Here is a 22066-nt window from a genome sequence, read left to right on the forward strand (position 1 = left end):
CATTTTTTCCCCACAAATAGAGCTTTCTTTTGGTGGTATTTGATCACCGCCAGGTTTTTTCTTTTTTTGGTGCACAAATAAAAAAAGACCGAAAAGTTTGAAAAAAAAAAAAAGTTTTTTTGTTTAGGTTATAAAATTTTGTAAATAGATACGTTTTTTCCTGCACTGATGAGCACTGATAACACCGCACTGACAGGCACTGATGAGGAGACACTGATGGGGTGGCACTGATGGGGTGGCACTGATGGGCAATGATAGGTAGCACTGATATGCAGCACTGATATGTGGCACTGATAGATAGCACTGATATGCAGCATTGGTGGGCACTGATAGGCAGCGCTGATGGGCACTGATAGGCAGCACTGATGGGGACTGATCGGCGGCACTGATGGACACTGATAGGCAGCACTGATGGGCACTGATAGGTGGCACTGATGGGCGGCACTGATCGACACTGATGGGGGGCACTGATGGGCACTGATAGGCAGCACTGGTGGGCAATAATGGGCACTGGTGGATGGCACTGATAGATGGCAATAACGGGCACTGGTGGGCAGCACTGATAGATGGCATTGGTGGGCAGCACTTATAGGGGGGCACCACTGGCAGGCTCTCTGAGCCCTGTTTGCCATCCCTGGTGGCCATGGTGGGCATCCCTGGTGGTCATGGGTGGGCATCCCTGGTGGCTCTAGTGGCACCCCCTCCCCCCCAGGGCTGCACTGGTAATCAATGTTCTGATTACCAGCACAGACCCCCCCTGTGATCAGTGAGTAATTAGAAATACTCACTGATCCCCCCCGGCTGCAGCACCGATCCTCTCCTTCTCCTCACTGACAGGATCTGTCAGGAGGAGAAGAGATCGAAGCCGTTACAACGGCTGTATTTACATTACATGACGGCTGTGATTAGACACAGCCGTCATGTGATCAGGAGGGCCAATCACAGGGCCCTCCTGCCGCATTTTGTTGCTCTGTGTCCGAGGGACACAGGCACATCGAGATCGCGCCGCTGCGTGTGCCCGCGGCGGCGCGATCTCGCTCCTTCTGAAGGACGTTCCGGAACGTCCGATCAGAAGGACGAGACTCCCACCCGGCCGTATCTGTACAATGGCCCGGGTGGGAGGTGGTTAAATGCACATTTAGAAATACACTTTCATGAATTAAAAAAAAAAACAGCTAAGTTAGCTCAATTGTTTTTTGTATAATGCGAAAGATGGTTACATTAACCACTTTACCACCGGAGGATTTTCCTGCTAAAAGACCAGGGTTTTTTTTGCGATTTTTTACTGCGTGACTTTAACGGACAATCGCGCGGTCGTGCGACGCTGTACCTAAACGAATTTCACGTCCTTTTTTTCCCACAAACAGAGCTTTCTTTTGGTGGTATTTGATCACCTGTGCGATTTTTTGATCACGCGCTATAAACAAAAAAAGAGCGTAATTTTTGCAAAAACAACAATATTTTTCACTTTTTTTTATATGAAATTCCCCCAAAAAAAAATGTAAAAATCAAAATTTTTTAAAATTTTCGGCCAATTTGTTTTACGCTACCTATGTTTGGTAAAAAAAATCGCAAAAAGCGTATTTTGATTGGTTTGCGCAAAAGTTATCGCGTTTACTAACAAAGGGAAAGATTTTTGTCATTTTTGGTGTTTTTTTTTTAACGAGTAATGGCGGCGATCTGCGATTTTTTTTGCGGTACTGCGACATTGCGGCGGACAGATCGGACCCTTGACTGACATTTTTGACACTTTTGGGGGTACCAGTGACATTACTGCAGTAATCAGTGCTATATATATGCACTGTTACTGCAAAAATGACACTGGCAGGGAAGGGGTTAACAGTATTGGACAGGGAGGGGTTAAGTGTGTCCTAGGGGCGTGTTTCTAACTGTGCAGGGACAGGTCTACTAGTGTAAAAACAAAGATCAACAGTTCTACATAGTAGAACTGTCTGATCTTCACTTTTACACAGGGAGAACTGACAGGCGGCTTGTTTACATAAGCCGCTCTGTCTTTCTCCCGCTGTACCGGCGATCGTAGTGTGACCGGCGGAGATCGGGTCCGCCAGTCACACTCCCGCACTCCTCCGTGAACGAGTCGAGGCGGGCGCGCGCCTCAGCGGGCGCGCGCCCGCCCGCTATTGGCTCTGGAAGGAGTGACAGGCGAGCGACGTAGACCTACGTCACTCTGCCTGGCCGGGGCCGACTGCCGCAGTAAATATACTGTGCGCAGTCGGCAAGCGGTTAAGAAGATACTTAACTTGTCATGCTTAAAATTGCGCACAGTTGTGGAATGGCAACAAACTACGGTACTTAATCTCCAAAGGCGACGCTTTAAAAAATTTTAACAGTTACGTGTTTAGAGTTACAGAGGAGGTCTTGTGCTAATCATTGCTCTCGCTCTAACGATCGGGGCAATAGCTCACATGTGTGGTTTGAACACCATTTACATATGCGGGCACGACATGGGTATGCGTTTGATTCTGCATCCGAGCACGGAGGGACAGGGCATTTACATTTTTTTTTTCCTTAATGATTTTATTTTATTTTTCACTGTCCATTTTAAAAAAAAAAACATTTGATCACTTTTATTGCTGTCACAAGGAATGCACTTAAAAGCATTCAAAAACGCTAAGTTTTACTGTTTTGAATGCTGTCTTTTTTTTTAAATCTGGCACCTTTAAGGCTCCAGTACCCGAAAGTGATGTCATGACATTGCTTCCAAGTTTTTACATCAGAGACCCAATCAGAGCCGAATGCGGCTTTGTTCAGGTTTTCGGCCAGCCTGTTGACGTGCCGGCTGGTTGCTCAGGTCTCCCAGTGGGACCACCATTCTGTGTAAATGTGAAAATTACAGTACTGTAAAATTACAGTATCTCATAGAAACCCGTGTTTTTTTTTTTTTTTTCTCAAATGCCAAATCAGTGAAAGTAGGATTCTGACTGGTTGTCATGGGTTCCTGCAATCTGCATATTGCACTTGGTTTAAATGTGTACAGAGTTTAAATGAAGCAGGAAAGATGTACGTAGTTACAGTGTACAAATTAAAGGTACCAATTCCAGTTAAATCGAAGACTCTAAAGTACAAACTCTGATAATGACATAGCCAAATAACTGTCACCAGGTGGTTACATGACGGATTCTTGGAAGACAAAGGGCACATATTTTACTATTTGTTTCATGCTCTTGAGAAGGTGGTTAAAACATTAGGTGTTAAAAGCGACAAAAAAATAACCACAAACAATGGTTATGAAAAGCTTGCTGACGTAAAACAGTTGGGCAGATGAGTCAACACTGATTGATTCATCTTTTTAAAGTGTATATACTGTAAATCTCAAAAAAAAAAAAAAAAAGATATATTATATTATATATACACACACACACACACACACACACACACACGCTATCTCACAAAAGTGAGTAAACCTTGCATTTTTGTAAATATTTTATTATATATATCTTTACTTGTTTTCACACTGAAGAAATGACACTTTGCTACAATGTAAAGTAGTGAGTGTACAGCTTGTATAACAGTGTAAAATTTGCTGTCCCCTCAAAACACCTCAACTCCCAGCCATTAATTTCTAAACCGCTGGCAACAAACGTGCCCATTTAGCCATTTTCCCTCCCTGATGTCATGTGACTCGTTAGTGTTACAAGGTCTCAGGTGTGATAGGGGAGCAGGTGTGGTAAATTTGGTGTTGTCGATCTCTCATACTGGTCACTGAAAGTTCAACATGGAAAAGAACTCTCTGAGGATCTGAAAAAAAAAAAAAAAATTATTTCTCTACATAAAGATGGCCTAGGCTATAAGAAGATTGCTAAGACCATGAAACTGAGCTACAGCACGGGGGCCAAGACCATACAGCGGCTTAAGAGGACAGGTTCCATTTAGAACAGGCCTCGCCATGGTCCACCAAAGAAGTTGAGTGAACGTGCTCAGCGTCATATCAAGAGGTTGTCTTTGGGAAATAGACAAAGAAGTGCAGCCGCAGAAGTTGAAGGGGTGGGGGGTCAGCCTGTCAGTGCTCAGACCATACGCCACACACTGCAACAAATTGGTCTGCATGGCTGTCGTCCCAGAAGGAAGCCTCTTTTAAAGATGATGCACAAGAAAGCCTGCAAACAGTTTGCTGAAGACAAGCAGACTAAGGACATGGATTACTGGAACCATGTTGTGTGGTCTGATGAGACCAAGATAAACCTATTTGGTTAAGATAGTGTCAAGTGTGTGGCAGCAACAAGGTCAGGAGTACAAAGACGAGTGTGTCTTGCTTACAGTCAAACATAGTGGTGGGAGTGTCATGGTCTGGGGCTGCATGAGTGCTGCCGGCACTGGGGAGCTACAGTTCATTGAGGGAACCATGAATGCCAACATGTACTGTGACATAGTGAAGCAGAGTATGATCCCCTTCCTTTGGAGACTGCAGGGCGGTATTTCAACATGATAACGACCCCAAACACACCTCCAAGACAACCACTGTCTTGCTAAAGAAGCTGAGGGTAAAGGTGATGTACAGGCCAAGCATGTCTCTAGACTTAAACCCTATTGAACATCTGTGGGGCATCCTCAAAAGGGAAGGTGGAGGAGGCGCAAGGTCTCTAACATCCACCAGCTCCATGATGTCATCATGGAGGAGTGGAAGAGGACTCCAGTGGCAACCTGTGAACCTCTGGTGACTTCCATGCCCAAGAGGTTTAAGGCAGTGCTGGAAAATAATGGTGGTCACACAAAATATTGACACTTTGGGCCCAATTTGGACATTGTCACTAAGGGGTGTACTGACTTTTGTTGCCAGCGGTTTAGACATTAATGTCTGTGTGTTGAGTTATTTTGAGGGGACAGCAAATTTACACTGTTATACAAGCTGTACACTTACTACTTTACATTGTAGCAAAGTGCCATTTCTTCAGTGTTGTCACATGAAAATATATAATAAAATATTTACAAAAATGTGAGGGGTGTACTCCGTTTTGTGAGCTACTGTGATATATATATATATAATATATATATATATATATATATATATATTGCAGATTACCAATCTTTACATGTGGTGGCTGCATTCATTTTTTATGCTTTTTTTTCCCCACCTGGTGTTCTGGCCAGAAACACACATCATATCTTAGTGGCTACGCTTAGTCCTCCACTGGATCTTTGGAGAAGCAACATAGCCACCCTTGAACAGCAGCATTGTCAACCTGTGGAGAGAGTACTGCTGAATGAACTAATTTAGTAATAGTCACATTTACTTCTAAGCATCTTTTGATAATTGTCTTCACTATTTATTTCTGAACTTTTTTTTTTTTTTTAAGGCTACCAGTACCTGCCTATTTGCAGAGGGCTCCTATTACCAGTGCTGTCTCATTGGGTCACCACTGCATGTGCGTTACGCCCTCCAGGACTACACGGATATATCATTGCTCTGTGCACTGATACACAAGAGCAGCAAAAAGAGAGGCTGAACTGCATTAGACCTTTTTTCCGCCCCCCAGCTGTAATTGACAGTTCACATGTCAAACTATAGAAACTCTGTAGTTTATCACAAATTAATAACACATGTACAAGGACTCTTAATAAATAAGGGTTTATTATTACTTTAAAGCCGAGCTTCAGCATAACACAAGCAGTTACAGCAACAGTTTTTTTTTTCTTTTTTTAAAGATTTTAACTACATAATTTAAAATCCAATACATTGTAAGCTCTCACCTTGTAAAACAACCCATTCAAAAGAAAATAGAAATGAAAGGCAAAACATTTATGTACAGTCGGGTCCATAAATATTGGGACATTGACACAATTCTATACACCACCACAATGGATTTGAAATGAAACAAACAAGATGTGCTTTAACTGCAGACTTTCAGCTTTAATTTGAGAGTATTTACATCCAAATCAGGTGAACAGTGTAGGAATTACAACAGTTTGTATATGTGCCTCCCACTTTTTAAGGGACCAAAAGTAATGGGACAGATTAACAATCATAAATCAAACTTTCACTTTTTAATACTTGGTTGCAAATCCTTTGCAGTCAATTACAGCCTTAAGTCTGGAACGCATAGACATCTCCAGACGCTGGGTTTCATCCCTGGTGATGCTCTGCCAGGCCTCTACTGCAACTGTCTTCAGTTCCTGCTTGTTCTTGGGGCATTTTCCCTTCTGTTTTGTCTTCAGCAAGTGAAATGCATGCTCAATCGGATTCAGGTCTGGTGATTGACTTGGCCATTGCATAACATTCCACTTCTTTCCCTTAAAAAACTTTGTTTGCTTTCGCAGTATGCTTCGGGTCATTGTCCATCTGCACTGTGAAGCGCCATCCAATGAGTTCTGAAGCATTTGGCTGAATATGAGCAGATAATATTGCCCAAAACACTTCAGAATTCATCCTGCTGCTTTTGTCAGCAGTCACATCATCAATAAATACAAGAGAACCAGTTCCATTGGCAGCCATACATGCCCACGCCATGACACTACCACCACCATGCTTCACTGATGAGGTGGTATGCTTTGGATCATGAGCAGTTCCTTTCCTTCTCCATACTCTTCTCTTCCCATCACTCTGGTACAAGTTGATCTTGGTCTCATCTGTCCATAGGATGTTGTTCCAGAACTGTGAAGGCTTTTTTAGATGTTGTTTGGCAAACTCTAATCTGGCCTTCCTGTTTTTGAGGCTCACTAATGGTTTACATCTTGTGGTGAACCCTCTGCATTCACTCTGGTGAATTCTTCTGTTGATTGTTGACTTTGACACACATACACCTACCTCCTGGAGAGTGTTCTTGATCTGGCCAACTGTTGTGAAGGGTGTTTTCTTCACCAGGGAAAGAATTCTTCAGTCATCCACCACAGTTGTTTTCCGTGGTCTTCTGGGTCTTTTGGTGTTGCTGAGCTCACCAGTGCGTTCTATCTTTTTAAGGATGTTCCATACAGTTGATTTGGCCACACCTAATGTTTTTGCTATCTCTCTGATGGGTTTGTTTTGTTTTTTTTCAGCCTAATGATGGCTTGCTTCACTGATAGTGACAGCTCTTTGGATCTCATATTGAGAGTTGACAGCAACAGATTCCAAATGCAAATAGCACACTTGAAATTAACTCTGGACCTTTTATCTGCTCCTTGAAAATGGGATAATGAAGAAATAACATACACCTGGACATGGAACCGCTGAGAAGCCAATTGTCCCATTACTTTTGGTCCCTTAAAAAGTGGGAGGCACATATACAAACTGTTGTAATTCCTACACTTTTCACCTGATGTGGATGTAAATACACTCAAATTAAAGCTGAAAGTCTGCAGTTAAAGCACATCTTGTTTAATTTCAAATACATTGTGGTGGTGTATAGAGCCAAAAAGATTAGAATTGTGTCGATGTCCCAATATTTATGGACCGGACTGTATACATATAAAAAGAAAAAAAACATCCTAAATACCTTTTTTCCCTTTTTTTTTATTTTTTATGTAGCACCCTCCTAGGTAGGTAAAGCTGAGTGTCTCCATCTGCTTATCAGGGGAGCCTGATTAATAGTTATGCCTGTTGCATGTGTCCAGGGGGTGATTCATCTGGGCTGAGGGAGTGTCCCCTCTGTATCCAATAGGGGAGCATGTGGAATAGTGGAGGAAACCCAGCCAGTGGCACACAGGCTTTTGTAACTGTCCCAGTGGGTTGGAACAAACAGTGGTGCATCCTGGGATAGGTTATAAAAGCCAAGGGCACATGTGACAGGGTGTCTTTGGGCGGTAAGCTGCTGTGTGTGGATGGTGGTCACAGGCAGTCGGCCTTGTGAGCCAGGAGTGTGGAACTGAGCCAGGAGGTCGAGGAAAGCTGACTGGTGGAGTTGAAGGCAGAGCAACCTTGGGAAAAACAGTGTCTGTGAGTACTGGGAAGCTTGCTGGGGGTCTTAATTCAAGCAGGAACACATTATCCATCTTCACTTCAGTGGCAAGGTGAAGCAGCGGCCTTGCCACACACTACAGCTAGTTCTCCTCAAGATTGTGCATAGTTCATAGTTGGGAGTATCCCACTCATCCCTTCTCCTATCCCAGTTCCAAATAAAAACACAAAAACCAACATCCCCTGGATTATTGACTGAGCCAAGGGCATTCAATGCTAATTATCTGCTATCAGTTGCTAGGGGGAAACCCAGGGGAATCCAGAAAGTGTAATTCTCAGCAGTCCTCTAGGGGGCAGTGCTACATTAATATAAGTGACCACATTCCCTCTGTTCTCAGCTGCATAAGAGCTAGGGGGAGGAGAAACAACAGCACACTGAGCTGTCCAGTGAATGGCTGTGCAGCAGGGGTGAGTCAGGACAGGTCTGATCATTGGAGGAGAGCAGGCTGAGTTCCCAGCAGGGCAGAAAACTGACCAGGGTGTGTTCTCCTGCTTAGTATGTTCAGGTTTTAACAGGAAAGCAGAGGGACTGGCAGGAACACCAGAAATTTCACAGAAAGGAAGCAACACAGAGAGAAAAGGATACTTTATCATACAAAGTACATGGTACAGCAGACACATATCAGGAATATGAAATGTTGGGGTAAAATGCTTTAAAGCTTAAATATAGTATTTTTTTGGCATACAACAGCAAACACGTTAGTTATGTGTAATTGTGTAAATTATGTTACCTGCTGGCTGTTGCTTCTTGTTTAAATCTTTTCTTTAGTGCCTTTTCAGAGCTGCCAGATATTGCCCTGAGTGGCTACTACCTGGTGCTGTGGAAGGTAACAATCCCTGCTGCTAGTCAGTAAAGTTGTGCCACTCGCTCTCCCACCCCTTTTTGCCCTCTCTGCCATTCAGATAGCTTGTATTTCTATTCTCCAACAATGCATCACATTCTGTGAATGGGCCGTGGAAGATCCTATCATTCAACTACTCCTCCATCATTCACAGATCATTATGCATTGTCAGGGAATAGTAATACCAGTTTAGTGAATGGTGAAAAGGGCAGGTGAGTGGCACAGCTTTTCAGATTAGCAGTAGTTGCTGTTATTTCTTACAGTGAGGAAAGGCAGGCGTCTCAGGGCAATATCCAGCAGCTATGAAGGAGGAACTGTAGGAAAGACTTTAAAAAGAAGCAACAGCCTTGAGATAATAAGACACACACCACTAAATGTAATTAATATGTTTGGTGTTGTATCCCAAAAAAAAAATGTAATGTTTTTTTCTCAACCCTCTAAAGTCCATTTTGTTCAACAGCTTAATAAGTTGAAAAATTGACTTACTGGCCAATTCATCATGTAATAAAGCTATGTTACAGGGGGGACACACGGGGGACACAGAAAAACAAAGACTGTTGTGTTATTGCTAATGACAGACTTTCACAAATGTCATTTTTTTATTTTTTTATTTTGTCCATAGTTACACTTTAATTAAGAATTGGCAGTTGGATTTCAGACACGCTATCATCATTAGTGAACCTTGATATCTTGTATATTTTTCTTATATTGATAACACTTACTTTTCTCCAAAGAACTTCCTCCAGAACTCTGCAGCATCTGCTTTTGTTATACGGAAGGTATCTCCTTGAAACTGTCCATTGGGAAAGATTGCCTTAATTTCTGCCAACATGTGGCTAAATATTAGGGACAGCTTTGTAAGGTTTCTCCTGCAAAGAGAGGGAAATAAAGTAAGCAGGTGATAAATACTTCTTCCTTTAACAACACATTATTCATTTTTTTTTAAACCCAAGTTTATCCTTTTCCAATATGCTGTGTATTCTTCATTTTTTAAATCACATGTAATTAACTTAATTTTAACATACTCAAGATTCTTTTTGTTAGGTCCTTTTTACCCTGCATTTTTTTTTAAAAAAAAAGTATGAGGGAAACGGAGGAAGGAGCATGCTAGTGGAGGGAGTGCAGAGGCAGAAATATGCTGGTAAGGAGGAACTGAAGACAGAAATGTGCTTGGGGGATTGGAGGCAGAGAAGTGGTGGGGGTACAGAGCTTTGATGGGGTCATTGGAGGTGTACTGGGGAGGGGCACTGGAGACAGAGGTGTACTAGAATGCACTGGAAGCAGAGGTGTGCAGGGGGGGGGGAGCTTTGTTTGGCAGATGTGCTGGGAAAGGGGAAATTTAAGGCAGAGCTGTGCTGGGCAAATGGAAGTTGGAGGCACAGGTATGCTAGGGGTGGGGGGACCTGGAACCAAACGTGTGCTTGGAGGCAGAGGTGTGCTGGGGGAGGCATTGGAGGTAGAGGGGCACCAGAGGAGTAGGAGTGCTGGCGGCACATCGGTGCAAGTGCTGGGGGGTGAGGGTATTAAAGAAAGAGGTGTGCTGGGGGAGATATTGGAGGTAGAGGCATGCTGGGGGGGGGGGGGGCATCTGTGAATAGGGGAGAGTCTGGCAGCTCACAAGATTTTTCTCCCCCATTCCCTGATCACTGTACACACAGAAAAATTGAAGAAAAGTTCTTATGGGGGAACTGTTTCACAGCAGCTTTACAAAAGACCCACTTAAGAGGTTAATCCTGTGCATTGTGTAAAAAGGCTGTTTAATCCTGTCTTCTCTGATCCCACCCTGACCTTTTTTCCATGGTCCCCAATCCATCTCCTGATTGTACAGAGCCTTGGGGGCAATCTGCACATGCTCAGTTTTTTTCTTTTTTTGGGAGTGTGCATGTGATTGACAAAGCACAATAAGCACTGTCCAGACAGAGGGTCAGGGGTCATGCAGCCTCATAAGACAGTCAAAGGAGAATAAAATAACAAACCAGTGCTAAGCCAGACACTGATGGAAGTCTCGAAACTGCTATATACGGCTGGTGAGAAAAGGTATTTACTAAAATAATTGCATGTCCATGTTCTCTGTACTGTGAGAGGCCAGATATAGTCAATGCAGTGTCCTGGGTTTAGTAACACAGATGAAATTCAGAGACAAGAAGAGGATGTGGGATCCCCTGCACAGAAGATTTCAGCAGGATCCAGCTGCTTGGGATAGCCATCACTTCTGGTAAGTTGAGACACTAAAGCTGGCCATAAATGGATTGTATTGGATTGAAATTTGTCCGGTTCAGCAAGAAGCGGACAAATATCAACCCATATGTGGGCACTGTAGTCGTGCAGAAGTCGATGTGCCAGTCGACTTCTGTACAACCGTCCTGTTGGATTTTCCCCACTCGATTATTCAAGCAGGGTATAGTCTGCAGCACTGATCAATGTATTCTGATGGTGGGGAAGTCCGCCCACTGTCATTATGCAAATGCTCATCGAGAGGAATGTGTAGAAGAAATGTGTAGAAGAAATTGGGTCATTTTTTTTGTTCAACCGGCTAAATGGGGGGAACTTCAGCTTAATTAATATGCCCCTCCCCTAATTAAAGTTAATTCCCCTTAATTGAAAAGACTTTGTAACTCTCCTTTTTTTAAATACTATAAATATCTGAAAATACTAGAGCAATGAAAATACTATCATTGCCAGGTAATAGAATCAGATTACAGCTGATGCTTTTCTTCAGCAGGCAATAGACTGACTGCATTGACTGAAAAACACAATACTATTTGGTCAATAAAAATCCACAGCTGGAAAGAAGCTTTTCTGTTATGTATAACAAAACTCAAAACAAAACCAACACTTCTATCAATTTTGATGACGTACACATACCACTTCCTGACATTGTACACGTTTGAAACAACATTCAGATCCCTCCATCGTCAACTGATGTTTCCTCTGCATTACTAATATTCATTGGGCATGGATTTGCTGCATATTTCACCGATATCTAAACCTAATATTACCCACTACCCAACAAATATTCATTGGGCATGGATTTGCTGCATATTTCACCGATATCTAAACCTAATATTAACCCCTACCCAACAGATATTCATTGTGCATGGATTTGCTCCATATTTCACTGATATCTAACCCTAAAATTAACCCCTACCCAACAAATATTCATTGGGCATGGATTTGCTGCATATTTCACTTATATCTAAACCTAATATTACCCACTACCCAACAAATATTCATTGGGCATGGATTTGCTGCATATTTCACTGATATCTAAACCGAATATTAACCACTACCCAACAAATATTCATTGTGCATGGATTTGCTGCATATTTCACTGATATCTAACCCTAAAATTAACTCCTACCCAACAAATATTCATTGGGCATGGATTTGCTGCTTATTTCACTTATATCTAAACCTAATATTAACCCACTGCCCAACAAATATTCATTGTGCATGGATTTGCTGCATATTTCACTTATATCTAACCCTAAAATTAACCCCTACCCAACAAATATTAATTTGGCATGGATTTGCTGCTTATTTCACTGATATCTAAACCTAATATTAACCATACCCAACAAATATTCATTGGGCATGGATTTGCTGCATATTTCACTTATATCTAAACCTAATATTAACACACACTACCCAACAAATATTCATTGGGCATGGATTTGCTGCTTATTTCACTTATATCTAAACCTAATATTAACACACACTACCCAAACAAATATTCATTGGGCATGGATTTGCTGCTTATTTCACTGATATCTAAACCTAATATTACCCACTACCCAACAAATATTCATTGTGCGTGGATTTGCTGCTTATTTCACTTATATCTAAACCGAATATTAACCACTACCCAACAAATATTCATTGTGCATGGATTTGCTGCATATTTCACTTATATCTAAACCTAATATTACCCACTACCCAACAAATATTCATTGGGCATGGATTTGCTGCATATTTCACTTATATCTAAACCTAATATTAACCACTACCCAACAAATATTCATTGTGCATGGATTTGCTGCATATTTCACTTATATCTAAACCTAATATTAACACACACTACCCAACAAATATTCATTGTGCATGGATTTGCTGCATATTTCACTTATATCTAAACCTAATATTAACACACACTACCCAACAAATATTCATTGGGCATGGATTTGCTGCTTATTTCACCGATATCTAAACCTAATATTTACCCACTACCCAACAAATATTCATTGGGCATGGATTTGCTGCATATTTCACTGATATCTAAACCTAATATTAACCACTACCCAACAAATATTCATTGGGCATGGATTTGCAGCATATTTCACTGATATCTAAACCTAATATTAACCACTACCCAACAAATATTCATTGGGCATGGATTTGCTGCATATTTCACTTATATCTAAACCTAATATTAACCACTACCCAACAAATATTCATTGGGCATGGATTTGCTGCTTATTTCACTGATATCTAAACCTAATATTTACCCACTACCCAACAAATATTCATTGTGCATGGATTTGCTGCATATTTCACTGATATCTAAACCTAATATTAACACACACTACCCAACAAATATTCATTGTGCATGGATTTGCTGCTTATTTCACTTATATCTAAACCGAATATTAACCACTACCCAACAAATATTCATTGGGCATGGATTTGCTGCTTATTTCACTTATATCTAAACCGAATATTAACCACTACCCAACAAATATTCATTGTGCATGGATTTGCTGCATATTTCACTGATATCTAAACCTAATATTTACCCACTACCCAACAAATATTCATTGGGCATGGATTTGCTGCATATTTCACTTATATCTAAACCTAATATTTACCCACTACCCAACAAATATTCATTGTGCATGGATTTGCTGCATATTTCACTTATATCTAAACCTAATATTAACACACTACCCAACAAATATTCATTGGGCATGGATTTTCTGCATATTTCACTGATATCTAAACCTAATATTTACCCACTACCCAACAAATATTCATTGTGCATGGATTTGCTGCATATTTCACTTATATCTAAACCTAATATTAACACACTACCCAACAAATATTCATTGGGCATGGATTTGCTGCATATTTCACGGATAGCTAAACCTAATATTAACCCCTACCCAACAAATATTCATTGGGCATGGATTTGCTGCATATTTCACGGATAGCTAAACCTAATATTAACCCCTACCCAACAAATATTCATTGGGCATGGATTTGCTGCATATTTCACTTATATCTAAACCAAATATTAACCCCTACCTAACAAATATTCATTGTGCATGGATTTGCTTCATATTTCACTTATATCTAAACCTAATATTCACCACTACCCAACAACAATTAAAAAACAAATGTTGAAGGAGAACTCCAGTCCATAAATATACAATAGCAACAGCCCACAGATCAGTTTATAAATGTAGGTTAATTGGATCCTGTATATAAAAAAAAAAAAAATGGCCCTACTATGTATGTATGAATGTGAATTAGGGACCTTAGATTGTAAGCTCCTTGAGGGCAGGGACTGATGTGAATGTGCAATGTATATGTAAAGCGCTGCGTAAATTGACAGCACTATACAAGAACCTGAAATAAATAAATAATAAATAAACAATGTGACTATTTTACATTTTCTTATCAACTGCCTGGTAATGACATAACAATTTTCATGCCTTTTGCGGTCATGTATGCCTTTCCTCTCAGGAACTGATTGAGCGTTTGCAAGAAATATTATCCTTGATTTAACACGCATTTATATTCACACACAAAACAAATGAAACAGTACACAATTTATCTGCCAAAGTCCACATGACAGGGCCAGAAATCAGCATTGGATTCTAGATCTTTACACAAATGTTTTGTCTTTCATTTCCATTTTAAACTAAACCGGCTTTTTTTTTTTTTTTTAAGACTGGGCTTAGTAGGCACCATAACATTCTTGATCATACATCTGTTGCAAGAAATATACCTCTGCTGGTGACCCTGGAACATGCATTTTTTCCTAAGCAAATAACTTCCTAAAGGTAGGTGTTGCACTAGCTTGGACATGTTCACTACAAACACCTCATCCCACCCAACAAAGCTCAGGCCTAACTGTAGGTTAAAAATGCAGCTTTGTGTAATGGAAAGGAGGATATACAGATTTCTCCACATCCCAGAAAGTCAAAGTATTTGTCATCAGAGGGTGGTATCTTTAGCTTTGCGAAGTTGTGGCATGGCATCTGCCCATTATTCAATGCTTAGATCCGATATTACCATAAATGGGTTGCTTGAAAGTCTTTAAACCATCCAGAAAATCAAGGGAACTTTGTAAACACGAATTTTAAACTCCAATACCTTTTACAGGTATTCTTATTTTTACAGACCATGACATAAGTCAGTGCCATTCTGACAGGAAAAGGTCTGAGCATTCCAGATTGTGTGAGAGGGGGGCAATATCGGACACCCTCACACATTTCTACTGTGCCATTACAATGAGAGGCAGCCTCATTGGTGAATATGAATGTGCAAGAAGAGGCAGGCAAACTCTGGGGCAAGAAGGAAGTACAAAAATTCATCCTTGGCAAAAAGGCTTAAAAAGCTGCTGGCACCTCTATGTGCATGTAAAGCTAGAATTCTTAAGAATTTCCTATATTCATGGGAAAGTAATTTTTGTGCTGCAGGCAAAAAATATCTGTTACATAATTAAGAAGACCTGAGTCATGAGAAAGTTTCAAAATGTTAAACATAGCACTGACTTGATGTATTAGATTATATTAAAAAACTTGTAAATAATAGGCATCATTAAGAAGTAATCAAATGTGTGGCAGTTAATTCTGAAGAGCATTGTGGATGACCTAATAGCACTTTAGTTATATCTTTACCAGCTCTGCACACAAAGTCTTAAGTAATATACGATAACGGCAAGAAAAATCCGTATAAGAACTCATGCACACTGGACGTTATCAAAACACCAGTAGAAAGCTGTAGCTGTGAAAGATGTTTTTCAGCTTTTTTGCAGTAGCGTTTTTTTTAGCTTTTTTCAGCTGTAGCATTTTTTTAGCTTTTTTTTTTAATCAAAACTATACTCCCACAAAAGCATATGGCTCAAAAACGTTGATCAATGCAATCTAGCCGTGTTTACCATGCATTTTTAAGCTTTTATCAGTGTTGAAGTGTTTTTACAGCTGAAAAACTCCTCTGAAAACCCACTAGTTCTGGGTTTGTTTCCAGTCAGAAAACACCCCTGCTAAAAACTGCTGATAACAGCCTATGTGTGCATGGACACATAGGGTAACATGCTGGGGAGTTTACTGGCTGCAGAAAAAAAAAAAAAAAACATCTAAAGCCAAAAACAGCAGCTGTAAAAACGTCCAGTGTGCATGAGGCCTAATACTGGCAGGAAAAGTCAGGGAATTAGTATCTGTAACGGTCCATGACAGCAGAAGGAACCAATGCAAATACATCTCTCCTTCACAATTTTTTATAACTCCTTAGGCTCTGCCTAAACTGCAAGTAGTTTTGTCCCAATATGTGTAAGAGAAACAATGTAGAGTGTAACTATAAAATTATTATTATTAATATACAGGATTTATATAGCGCCAACAGTTTACGCATCGATTTACAACTTGAGGGTAGACCGTACAACTTTCAAAACACTTTATTACAGTATGAATCAGAGGGCCCTGCTAAAATGACTTGGCAGCATTTATTTCAGGCCCTATTGGCTCTCCAAATTCTGCCTCAGGTTACAAAATTTATACAAGAAAAAAAGATGGGAATGTTGTCTTACACGAACTTAGTTTGCTGCCCTGTGCAATAAATGAGCCCTGTGTAAATGTCACGTCGGTCTTGGCCATAGAATACACAGGGCTAAAGTCTCTGCTCACCAACCATTCAGAGCTGCAAGGACACCATGGGGATACAACATATGATGGCGGGACTGGGTAAATGCTGACTTTATTTTATTTTTTTTTGCCATAAAAGTTGTTAAAGATGGTCTCATAATATTGTTTTACTGTTCTGTCCCCTATGGGACAAAGTGCATGTCATACTTTGTCCCATTTTGTTAGGTTCTTCCTAATCTTTGCAATGAGGCCCAATCTTTCCCCTCCTTCTGCCGCAGCTGATCCAACAACAGCTAGAAAGGAGACACCTACGTAACAGCTGCTTGACTTGGCTTTAAGCAGGCTGACGCGTCCCCCCCCCTGCATTCCTCTTACCGTTGCTTCTCTTGGGATTTGTGCCGAGATAAGCTTCGCTTATGAAGCAGCCATCTCCTTCCAACCGGTTGTCGGATCAGCTGTGGCAAAAGGGGTGGTGTGCAGTTCAGACCTCCTAGCTAAGCTTAAGAAGCACCTAGCAACATGCGACAAAGTACTACAAGTAGTTAAGAGAGTATAAAGCTAGATCTTCTTTAGGGAAAATATAAACAGGAAGAAAGCATGAAAGGTGTGGGACCAGGCAGGGAGTAAATCTGTTACACAGACAGTAAGATTGAAAGGGCTGATGACTTGGCTTAATAGACAGTGGGGATGATTACTAAAGCCGGAGAGTGCAAAATCTGGTGCAGCTGGTCATGGTAGCCAATTGGGTTCTAACAAACTCTCCAAATTTCGTAAGTCAACCCCAGTGGGCCTAAGTAAATCATGTGCAATGCTGCACACATGGAGAAAAGTTCCTGTAGCAGCATACAGGCTTTAATGCTGCAGTGTCCATTGCTGTGAATGGCTCTCAAGTGCAGAAGAGAGAAAACAGGTTCTCTGTCACAGGAGATATGAAACAATAAGTAGAGGGTACATTGAGCAGCCAGAAATGTTCAACAGAAGCTTATATGAGTAAATTAAGACAAAATGAAGTATTTTCAGACTCTTTAAACTGCATGTAAGTAGTTTGCAGAAATAAAGCTTTCAGACTTTTTCTATACATGTACATTTTTGATCCTTTAGCAACAAAGGTGTTCTTAATACACACGGATTTCTTAGATGCTGGTAGCAATTATATTAAGAGGTGTTCCACATAAAAAAAAAGTATTATTAGGTCCTGCAGATTTATTCTATGAATGCTTTTTTTAAGCTAATTACATTTTAATTGAAAGAGAAGAAGGCGTACACATTGTGATAAAAAAAAAAACAACAAATGTTCCAATTTTAGATTTAAATGCAGCAGCAATTTCAAACTCGATCAAACCATAAAACCTCAGTAAAATAAAAAGGCCTTGCTGGGTTACAGAATTATTAAAATAAAAATAAAGCCAATGCATTTGTACAATAACATGTATTGAATACTCCCTCATTTATCATTACTAAAACCCGATCTAATTGTTGACCAAGTGTTGCTTTTCTTTTTATTCAACCCATAATGGACAGTGAAAGGGACAATCTTGTTGTTTGGTATGGACATCATAGGAATTTACTGCAAGCACTTTCACAAAAAGATCTATAGAACAATCAAGGGTGGTACAAGATGTAAAAAGATCTTTGATTGCATTGAGAACTATGTATTTGTTCTTAGAGCAAAAGCTATAGCCATGCATGCAATATGAGCCCCAATGCACAAAGAGCTGTCCTATCTAGCTGCATAACAAGCATAAAATGAATAATCAGGATGAAACAAATGGGAATAGTTTAGAAACTGCAGTGGAAGTGCAATTTAGAGTATATGTACACCCAATCACTAAAATCTCATATAAGCATTTATGTTTTTTCAGGAGTCATATTAAAATCTTCAGCAGGTATTAAAATAATCTCTGTTGCCTCTGCTATTAAAGTTGTTTTAAAGGTTCAAGGTTTTTTACCTTCCAAGTATTCTTTGCATTAAGGTAAAAACCTTCTGTGTGTAGTGGCCAATGGCTCCTGCTGCTGTCAATCACAGCCAGTGAGCCAATAAGGAGAGAGAGTGGTGGGTGGGACCAAGACATGGCTCTGTGTGTCTTATGGATGCACAGAGCGGGGCTTGGGAGCAAGCACGCACCAGTGTCCCCAAAGCAAGTGGCTTGCTATTGGGGCCACTAGCTGAAGAGGAGGAGCCAGGGGCGCCAGTGGGGGACCCTAAAAGAGGAGGATTGGGCTGCTCTGTGCAAAACGACTTTGCAGAATAGGCAAGTATGACATGTTTGTTATTTATTTTTTTCTAATGAACCTTTAATGTCACTTTAAGCCTGGTACATACGTACCAAAATTCGTAATTTTAGTATGCATGTATTGCTGTCCAACAGAAGCAGTCTATACGGCGTCTGTCAAACAGTCTTGCTGGAAAACCAGCAGTCAATCAGCGCTGCAAGTGCTGATCTGTGTATACTATGGAAGTTGGGGGGTGGAATGTGGGGATTTGTCACCCGCTGGTTGAATGAAAAAAAAAAGTACCTGTATACCCAGCTTTAGGGTCCTTGTTCAGGCACATCCTCTCTTACAATTGTGCATTTGTGTTGTCAACCTGTCGCATTTTATTAAAACATTTATGGAATTTATGATACATCATGCTTTCGCAAACTAAATCTAATTTCAATTTAAATACAAAAGGGCTTTTGGGGATAGAAAATACAGGCTTTATTCTCCAACGTAACAATAGCTTTATACATTTTGTGGGATAGTACATCTAATGGACTGCACTAAGCCGTTAAATAAAGGGTATGAGAATTACGATGGCTAGAAACAATAGAAACTGTAATAAAATGGAAATCAGGAGAATAACTGCCACATACAGTAGAAACAGAGGCTACACAGCCATCAAACATAAATGTGTCATAGGCTGCAAACCCAGGCTATTATAGATACATACAGACTTACCATTACTGCACTGTTGGGTATACAGTAAACCCCCCTCCATTGCGGGGGTTACGTTCCAGACCCAGCCGCGAAAAGTGAAAATCCGCGAAATAGAAAAACCCTATTAAAATGCATTGTAGGCATGTTTTTTTTACTGTCACTGTACGTGTAAAAGCATTTTAAGGTCTTTAAACACACTTTTAAAACAATAGAAACTCATTTAAACACATAAAAGATACTGAGAGACATAGCAAGAGCTATGGAAAACACAAAAATATTTCATTTTTAATGATTTATATAGTAAAAAATGGATTTTTGTAAAATCTTACCGTAAAATCCTTTTCTCTTAGCTCATCGACAGACGTAGTCCTCGGTGATACACCACCTTCGGGTTATGTTACCTCCGCAGGAGCAGGACTAGACAGGAAATTAAAAAGCTCTGGCCACACCCTAGGGGCAGTCCCAGAGGGTATATCCTCTCTCTCTCTGCCTCAGCAAATCAGTTATGTGAAAAAGCAGTGCTTAGAGAATTTAACCCAACCCAACTCCAAAACAGAGGGGCGGGGACTACGTCTGTCGATGAGCTAAGAGAAAAGGATTTTACGGTAAGATTTTACAAAAATCCATTTTTCTCTAGCGCTCATCGACAGACGTAGTCCTCGGTGATACACCACCTTCGGGACGTCCCAGAGCAGTATCACAACTGAGGGGTGGGAAATGGAAATCAAATCCCAATCTAGAAGGCCCAACCGGTGCCAACTAGAAGTTTACAATGCTCATCCTTAATGATGAGACTCAACCAAAAAAAGAGAAATCAATTTTTTTTTTTTTTTTTTTCAAACAGAAAAAAACCCTCGAGGTAGACCACCGGTCTCCTCAAATTGCGGCCTGCAAAACCTTGCGGCCAAATGAGGCATCCGCCGATGCCGTCACATCAATTTTATAGAATTTTGTAAAGGTATGTACCGACGACCAGGTGGCCGCCTTACATACCTGGACCACTGACGCCTGATGGCGAAAGGCCCAGGAAGTACTGAGCGCTCGAGTGGAGTGCGCCCTAACAGGGGACGGAGGACTCTGACCCTTAATAGAATAAGCCTGTACCACCGTTTGTCTAATCCATTTGGCAATGGTCGCGGCAGATGCAGGCAAACCCTTTCTGGGGCCATCCGTGATCACAAAAAGTGAATCCGTCTTACGGAATGATTCCGTAGCTTTCAGGTATACCCTGATTGCCCGAACCACATCTAAGGAATGCAACGCATGTTCCCGATGATGCTTGGGCTGAGGACACAAGGAAGGTAGTACAATATCTTCATTCAGATGAAAATCTGAAACCACCTTGGGAAGAAAAGATGGCTTAGGATGAAGTACTACCTTATCCCTATGAATCACTAGGTATGGTGACTGGCATGATAATGCCGCCAGTTCTGACACCCTGCGAGCAGAAGTAATAGCCACCAAGAAGGCCACCTTCTGGGATAGAGTAAGCAAGGGAATCTCCCTGATGTTTTCAAAGGGAGGTTTCTGTAGAACCGACAAAACCAAATTAAGATCCCAGGGCGGTAAGGGCGCGCGGACTGGAGGAGCCAGGTGCCGCACCCCCTGGATGAAATTCCGCACCAAGGATTTGGTAGCTAAAGGCTTCTGAAAGAAGATTGCTAATGCTGAAACTTGACCCTTGATGGTGCTCAAGGCTAGCTTCTGCTCAACCCCTTGTTGCAAAAAGGCCAATATTCGAGTCACCGAATAGGTACGTGGAGGAAATCCTAAAGATTCGCACCACGCAATATAAGTCTTCCATGTGTGATAATAGACTTTGCTGGAAGTCGCTTTCCTTGCTTTAATAAGGGTAGGAATGACTGAAGTAGACAAACCTCTGTCCTTCAGTACTTGGGTCTCAATGGCCAGGCCATTAAAACCAGCGACTGTAAAGCACGAAGGTAAATTGGTCCTTGAGACCACAGACACTCCCTGAGACGAAGTTCCCACGGAACGTCTGCGACTAACATGTCCAAGTCGGCCAGGCCGGCTTGAGGAGGCCAGCCTAGAATTTCTAGGACCACTGGCGCTGATTGGATCTGAACCAGGCGTCCCTAGAGGTATCTGGCCCCGACCATCCGAGAAAGTCTGGTCGTTTTCTGTTCCCACACATTTATCAGATACCTGATAGTTATCAGGAAAGGTGATCTTTTCTGGTTGAACCTCAGGGACCGAAGTCACCCGACTAGAGGCTACTTGGCCTATCTGGTCAACCAGATCCGATTCCTGTGAGGTATCGGGACTAATCTTAGGAAAAGGTAAAGGAAAGGATCTTTTCAGGGAACGGTAACTACCGCTTCCTGTGGTACTTAAATGTTGGAAGGGAAGAATCGCACCGGTAGTAGTGGTAGATGCTCGATCTAATGTCCTGAATACCGGTGAAAACGTCCCCCCACCCTGAAACCGGGTGGGGGCGCACCTTCAGGCGGTGTACTCCTTTGCTTCGGGTTTGGCTGGGTTGGTCCCCTTCTTGAACCCTCCTGGAGGAGTCTTGCCTTTCCCGCTAG

General features: G+C 41.3%; 1 protein-coding gene across 1 annotated transcript in view; it reads right to left on the bottom strand.

Annotated features, from left to right (window-relative positions):
* CBLB (Cbl proto-oncogene B) overlaps positions 1 to 22066 on the bottom strand; it is a 352982-nt gene that overhangs the window by 198581 nt on the left and 132335 nt on the right. Inside the window, exon 3 of the mRNA XM_082245962.1 lies at positions 9456 to 9602. Within this exon, the coding sequence (XP_082102088.1) occupies positions 9456 to 9602 (147 nt within the window). The remainder of the gene's footprint in view (positions 1 to 9455; positions 9603 to 22066) is intronic.

This window comes from Pelophylax lessonae (assembly GCF_965119305.1).
Source record: "Pelophylax lessonae genome assembly, chromosome: 2".
NCBI classification, from domain to species: Eukaryota; Metazoa; Chordata; class Amphibia; order Anura; family Ranidae; genus Pelophylax; species Pelophylax lessonae.